The sequence below is a fragment of the Brassica napus genome, chromosome C4 (assembly GCF_020379485.1).
Source record: "Brassica napus cultivar Da-Ae chromosome C4, Da-Ae, whole genome shotgun sequence".
Taxonomy (NCBI): Eukaryota; Viridiplantae; Streptophyta; class Magnoliopsida; order Brassicales; family Brassicaceae; genus Brassica; species Brassica napus.
Window position 1 is genome coordinate 36,265,117 of NC_063447.1, and position 8,089 is coordinate 36,273,205.

Genomic DNA, 8,089 nt, shown 5'->3' on the forward strand with positions numbered 1-8,089 from the left:
AAATTTGTTCGCTATATATCTTTGACATGGATCTAATTATATAAATGTTGGATTTATACTCAATATTGGTAATACATTTTACGTTAAAACGCATAAAAAATTACTCGATTTTATACAACTAAATTTACAAATATAAAATTATGTACAAACAAAAAATAAAATGTAAAATTAAATACCCGTGCGGTCGCACGGGTCAAGATCTAGTAATTTTTAAAACGGTAAATTGATCTGTGCGAAGCCGGGCAGTATTACTAGTGTATACAATAAGGTAACATAATATATATATATATATATAGCAGTTTCATATATATAAATTGTTGAATATATTTATTTTTATAAGAAATAACAAGCATAATATATGAGATTTAGACTGCCTAATATATGTGTGTGTGTGTGTGTGAGAGAGAGAGAGAGAGAGATAGATTTAGGCAGTCGAAAATCACAAAATAAATAAATAAAATAGTGACAAATATATTAAAAATAGACAAACTAGCTAATTGAACCAAATAATGCACGTCTCATATTGAAATCGTATGAAAATTGGAAAATGGGCCGCTGACATTCTCTAAACGTTCCTGCAGGTCTCATATTGAAATCGTATAGACATGCCTCCACGACTTAGTTGGAAGGAGTCCAAAACAAGGAAAAGAAATTGTAGAGCTGGATGTCGAGAAAAGCTTTACTACATAAACCCATGACCCCAATTCTTACAACTCAAATAAAACAAGAAAAACTAACAAACATAATTAGGCATTCGTGGAGAAAAGGCAAATCACAATGAGATCTTCCTCTAGGATGAGGCCTTCAGCCCATCCCATTTACGCTCTAGGCGTTATCATCATGGCAACAATGGTTGCAGCGTATGAACCACTCACGTATAGCTTGCCTCCTCTCACATCGTATTCACCATCTCCGAAAGTAGAATACAGTACTCCTCCTCTGCCGAATGTCTACAATTCTCCATCACCACCACCATACTACTCTCCATCGCCAAAGGTAGACTATAAGTCTCCTCCACCACCATATGTCTACACTTCTCCTCCACCACCACCATATTATTCACCGGCACCAAAGGTTGAGTACAAATCTCCTCCAACACCATATGTCTACAGTTCACCACCACCACCATACTACTCACCATCTCCAAAGGTTGAGTACAAATCTCCTCCACCACCATATGTTTACAGCTCTCCACCACCACCTCCTTACTACTCCCCATCCCCAAAGGTTGACTATAAATCCCCTCCACCACCATATGTTTACAGTTCTCCACCACCACCACCATACTACTCACCATCTCCAAAGGTTGAGTACAACTCTCCTCCACCACCGTATGTCTACAGCTCTCCACCACCACCACCATACTACTCACCATCACCAAAGGTTGAGTACAAATCTCCTCCACCACCGTATGTTTATAGCTCCCCACCACCACCTCCATACTACTCTCCATCACCAAAGGTAGATTACAAGTCCCCTCCACCACCATATGTCTACAACTCTCCACCACCACCATACTACTCACCATCTCCAAAGGTTGAGTACAAATCTCCTCCACCACCATATGTCTACAGCTCTCCACCACCACCACCATACTACTCACCATCTCCTAAGGTTGAGTACAAATCTCCACCACCACTGTATGTCTACAGCTCTCCACCACCACCACTATACTACTCACCATCACCGAAAGTTGAGTACAAGTCACCTCCACCACCGTATGTCTACAGCTCTCCACCACCACCACCATACTACTCACCATCTCCTAAAGTTGAGTACAAGTCTCCTCCACCACCGTATGTTTACAGTTCTCCACCACCACCTCCATATTACTCCCCATCACCAAAGGTTGACTATAAGTCTCCTCCACCACCATATGTGTATAGTTCCCCACCACCTCCGTACTACTCTCCATCGCCGAAGGTACACTATAAGTCTCCTCCACCACCATATGTCTACAGTTCTCCACCACCACCATACTACTCCCCATCTCCTAAAGTACACTACAAATCCCCTCCACCTCCATATGTTTACAGTACTCCACCACCACCATACTACTCTCCGTCTCCTAAAGTATACTACAAGTCCCCTCCACCTCCGTATGTGTACAGTTCCCCACCACCACCTCCATACTATTCCCCATCCCCGAAAGTTGAGTACAAGTCTCCACCACCACCATATGTCTACAGTTCTCCACCACCACCACTGTACTACTCTCCATCTCCTAAGATAGACTACAAGTCTCCTCCACCCCCATATGTTTACAGTTCTCCACCACCACCATATTACTCACCTTCTCCTGAGGTCGTATACAAATCTCCTCCACCACCATATGTCTACAGTTCTCCTCCACCACCATACTATTCACCTTCTCCTAAAGTACACTACAAATCTCCTCCACCTCCGTATATTTACAGTTCCCCACCACCACCATACTACTCACCATCGCCTAAAGTTCATTACAAGTCGCCACCACACCCACATGCATGTGTTTGTCCACCTCCTCCTCCATGTTATGCTCATTCCCCAAAAACAGTATACAAATCTCCTCCACCACCATATGTCTACAGTTCACCACCACCATACTACTCCCCATCCCCTAAAGTATACTACAAGTCTCCTCCAGCACCATATGTCTACAACTCTCCACCACCACCACCATACTATTCTCCATCTCCTAAAGTAGACTACAAGTCTCCTCCCACCCCATATGTTTACAGTTCTCCACCACCACCAGACTACTCACCTTCTCCTAAAGTGTACTACAAGTCTCCTCCACCACCATATGTCTACAGTTCTCCACCACCACCATACTACTCACCTTCCCCTAAGGTAGTGTACAAGTCGCCTCCACCACCATATGTTTACAGCTCTCCACCACCGCCACCCTACTATTCACCATCTCCTAAGGTTGAGTACAAGTCTCCTCCACCACCGTATGTCTACAGCTCTCCACCACCACCATACTACTCACCATCCCCTAAAATAGACTACAAGTCTCCACCACCACCATATGTATACAACTCTCCCCCACCACCATACTCCTCACCTTCTCCTAAAGTAGACTACAAGTCTCCACCACCACCATATGTCTACAGTTCCCCACCACCACCACCTTATTATTCTCCTTCTCCCAAAGTTGAGTACAAATCTCCGTCACCACCTTCATATTACTGAAAATCAGTAAATGAGAGTCTTAAATAAGATTCTGAGTTTTATTTGATTTTTATATTTCTATTTTTTTTCTTGATAAAACATGTATGCAATGTGTTTCATTTTCTTTTGAATGTGGATTAATAATTTGAATACAATACCTTTTATAGTGTTTTTTTTTCATATTAATTTGTGCAAAGTTAATTTGCTTGCGGTTTGTTTATAGTCCTTTGCACACTGCAATTATGTATTTGAATTCTTGACATGGTCGCTTTGGATAACTATGTCATCCACTTAACACGAGTTTTGTATATGGATTGCATACCTAAATTTCATGTATTATTTAAGTTTGTGTTGTAGTCAATTTCAAAAACATGATAATGCGACAAAGTACAGCGCTTAAAAATTAACAATAAATCTTCAATTGGACTCCATAAGACACACTGAAACTGATGTTGTGGTATATACTATAAAACTACATGTGTTTCGCTTTTGATTTTGCAAGTAGTGTTGTAGGCTTCTTGGCGTCAAGCTCCCGATAGAACTTGGTTCCTTTATCGTTCTTTTTAAACTATTTTATTTGTTATATATCTTATTTTTTATTTTTCAAAAAATATTTCTTGAAGTCTTCATTTTGATTATGTGTTATTTTTGGTCATAGATTTTATCAATCTCTTGTTAATTTATGTTGGTTTAATTTTAGTGATCAAAAATAAAAGAAATACATCATATTTACTCATTTTTAGTTGATTTTGGTTTCATAAAAATTTAAAACCAATATCGTAAATGGATTTTCTAATTTTTGTTCCTCTGAATATTGCATATTTATTTTTGAAATTCATGTTTTTATATATAATGTATTTAGAGTTATTTTATATTTTTACTGATTTTTATAGTGTTATAAATATAATTCATTCTTTTTTTATTGGTCTATGTTTTATGAAAAAATGAACACTACAAGAAAACACAGTTTTAGCAAAGAAATTTAACGATGAAAACTAATCCTCGTGAAATTACGTTGACTTAACGATGAAATTGCGAGGAAATAAAGTTTCCTCGTAACGGCCTTGTAAAATACCGAGTAATGCGTTTCCTCGTAAAATCGTCGTAAGTTGACGTGGTTTTTCCGAGAAAAATGTGTTTCGTCGCAAATTCGTCGTAAAATTAGCATGATTTTTACGAGGAAATAACTTACGAGGAAAGAACGAGAAATCCACCAACTTAACACGTTTTTTTGGCCACCAACCTAATATTTCGTCGTAAATTCGTAGCAAAATTCAACTACCAGATTCGAAAATTTTCTATAAATATGGAGGTTTGAACATAATTTTAAGCACACCAACAAGAAAAAAAAACGTGAAAAAAATGTCGGGCTTGGGAAATATTTTCGAGTTGCGGAGGTGGATGTATATGCATAGAGATGCTAACGGGAGAGTGACGAAAGAATATCTTGCTGGGTTGGAGCGTTTTATGCATCAAGCAGATTCTACACCGCTCGCCCAAGAAAGCGGTAAAATATTCTGTCCTTGTAGAAAATGTAACAATTCAAAGTTGGCAAATCGTGAAAATGTTTGGAAGCATTTAGTAAATAGAGGTTTCACGCCAAATTATTATATCTGGTTTCAACATGGAGAAGGTTATAGTTATGATCAGAATGAAGCTAGTAGTAGTAATAGCAACTTTCAAGAAGAACCGGTTGATCATCAATTGCATAATGCACATAGTTACCATCAGGAGGATCAGGCAATGGTAGATTATGATAGGGTTCATGATATGGTAACTGATGCATTCGTAGCTCATGATGATGAAGATGAAGAACCTAACATAGATTCAAAAAAGTTTTATGAAATGTTAGATGCGGCAAATCAACCACTTTACAGTGGTTGTAGAGAAGGTCTCTCTAAATTGTCATTGGCTGCTAGAATGATGAATATTAAAACTGATCACAATCTACCTGAAAGTTGCATGAACGAATGGGCAGATTTATTTAAAGAGTATTTGCCGGAAGACAATGAGTCTGCTGATTCTTATTATGAGATTCAGAAACTGGTTTATAGTCTTGGGTTGCCTTCGGAGATGATAGATGTTTGCATCGACAACTGCATGATCTACTGGGGAGATGATGAGAAGTTGGAAGAATGTCGATTCTGCAAGAAACCACGATTCAAGCCGCAAGGAAGGGGACGTAATAGGGTACCGTACCAAAGGATGTGGTACCTACCAATTACAGATAGATTGAAAAGATTGTACCAATCGGAGCAGACTGCTGGAAAGATGAGGTGGCATGCCGAGCATACTCAGACGGATGGTGAGATGACTCATCCATCAGATGCAAGAGCCTGGAAACATTTTAACAAAGTACATCCGAATTTCGCTAGCAATAGCCGGAATGTGTACCTCGGATTATGCACAGATGGATTTAGTCCATTTGGAATGTCAGGGAGACAATATTCATTGTGGCCAGTCTTTCTTACGCCATACAACCTGCCACCGGAGATGTGCATGCAACGGGAGTTTTTATTCTTGACCATATTAATACCCGGTCCGAAGCATCCAAAAAGGTCACTTGATGTTTTCCTACAACCACTGATAAAAGAGTTGAAGGATTTGTGGTCAACAGGGGTGAGGACGTATGACTGCTCAACGAAGAAGAATTTTACGATGCGAGCTATGCTTTTGTGGACCATAAGTGACTTTCCTGCCTATGGGATGTTGTCTGGATGGACTACACATGGGAGATTAGCTTGTCCATATTGTAATGGAACGACAGATGCATTTCAACTGAAGAATGGTAGAAAGACAAGTTGGTTCGATTGTCACCGTCGATTTCTTCCAGTTGGCCATCCGTACCGAAGAAACAAGAATTTGTTTAGGCACAAAAAGGTTGTGAGAGACACTCCTCCTCCATATCTAACTGGAGAACAAATTGAAGCGCAAATCGACTACTACGGAGCTAACGAAACAGTTCGCTGGGGTGGTAATTGGCATGTCCCTCGTAATATGCCTGATTCTTACGGTGTTCATCACAACTGGCACAAGAAGAGTATATTTTGGGAGTTACCATATTGGAAGGATCTTCTTCTGCGCCACAACCTTGATGTGATGCATATAGAGAAGAATTTCTTTGAGAACATCATGAATACAATATTGAATGTCCCAGGGAAGACAAAAGACAACATAAAATCGAGGTTGGACTTGCCGGATATTTGCTCAAGAAGTGAGTTACATATAAAAAGCAATGGCCAAGTTCCCGTTCCAATTTTTAGATTGTCTTCAGAAAAAAAGTCGGTTTTGTTCAATTGGGTGGCATCAGAAGTGAAGTTCCCTGATGGGTATGTTTCAAATCTTTCAAGATGTGTTGAAAAGGGTCAAAAGTTCTCCGGGATGAAGAGTCATGATTGTCATGTCTTTATGCAACGACTTCTGCCATTTGCATTTGCGGAGCTACTTCCAACAAACGTACATGAAGCACTTGCAGGTAGTTTACAATAGGACAATAATATTAAATTGGTTTAGTTTACAATAATAGTATTTGACTAACAATGTGTTTAATTGTTTTTGGAATAGGCATTGGAGCATTTTTCAGGGATTTGAGCACACGCACTCTTAAAGAAGAAGTCGTAGAACAGCTTCAGGAGAACATTCCTATCTTATTGTGCAACTTGGAGAAGATATTTCCTCCAGGCTTTTTTGACGTGATGGAGCATCTAGCTATCCACCTCCCATATGAGGCATTGCTTCGTGGACCGGTACATTACGGATGGATGTATCAGTACGAGCGAGCCATGAAATATTTGAAGGGAAAAGCAAAGAACCTCGCCAAAGTTGAAGGTTCTATAATTGCTGGAAGTTTGACAGAAGAAGTTTCTCACTTCACATCGTACTACTTTGCGTCAAAAGTACGTACCCGAAGAAGAGCTCCAAGAAGATATGATGATGGTGGCGTTGCGCCCACATATGCAGTTGTTGGTGTTCCAGAAATCTTTAGCCAGATTGGACGACTTGGTGGGAAATCAAAACAGGTTTGGTGGTCGAGTGAAGAAGACGCTCATAGTGCACACACCTATATTCTACTCAATTGCGAGGATCCATTGATGCGTTATTTTGAAAGGTAACTTAAATTGAGTATACATTATATAATTGAGAGAGATTAATTCATGTAAAATGTGATTTTACAGCATGTTTGTTTCACAAGTCAAAGAAACATTTCCTGGTATATCCACAAGTGACGTAGACAAAAGAAAAGATCAACACTTTGTTAAGTGGTTGAAGAATCATGTATTAATCAAATACTTTTAAAATTTTCATACATGAATGATTTGTATTTCAACGTTCTTTTTATTTTTAAATAGGTTGATTATGACGACGATGCAGATTATCCTAAGTGGTTACACGAAGTAATTCAATCTCCACTTGTAAAGGTCACCACATCACAGATGTATTTCACACGAGGCTATACTTTTCACACATATGAGTATGGTAAACAGCGGGCAACCAGTAACTATGGAATTTGTGTGAAAGGAGAAACAGATTTCTACGGAATCTTGACGGAGATTATTGAAGTCGAATTCCCAGGGATATTGAAGCTAAAATGCGTCCTCTTCAAGTGTGAATGGTTCGACCCCGTCGTCAATAGAGGTGTTCGGTTGAACAAATTCGGTGTTGTAGATGTCAACGGTGGCCGGAGGTACAACAAATTCGAGCCCTTCATCTTAGCTTCACAAGCAGACCAAGTTAGCTTCCTTCCATACCCTCGGATGAGAGAGTCGGGTATAAATTGGTTAGCCGTGATCAAAGTTACACCTCGAGGACGAATCATCATAGGAGAAGAACCACCATTGCAAGAAGAACAAATAAATGAAGTTCATGAACCTGAACAAGAAATTGATGACATCCTTCTCATTGATCCGCATAATCACGAGTATGAAGATCTTAC

General features: G+C 39.5%; 1 protein-coding gene across 1 annotated transcript; it reads left to right on the forward strand.

Moving 5' to 3' along the window:
• Positions 1 to 429: 429 nt before the first annotated feature.
• Positions 430 to 4,306, forward strand: LOC106431365 (extensin-2). The gene has a single exon (XM_013872163.3). The coding sequence runs from the start codon at positions 778 to 780 to the stop codon at positions 3,175 to 3,177; it is 2,400 nt and encodes a 799-aa protein (XP_013727617.2). The 5' UTR covers positions 430 to 777; the 3' UTR covers positions 3,178 to 4,306.
• The last annotated feature ends 3,783 nt before the right edge of the window (positions 4,307 to 8,089 follow it).

Coding starts and splice junctions, on each gene's coding strand:
- LOC106431365 (XM_013872163.3), top strand. CDS start 778: ATGAGATCTTCCTCTAGGATGAGGCCTTCAGCCCATCCCATTTACGCT.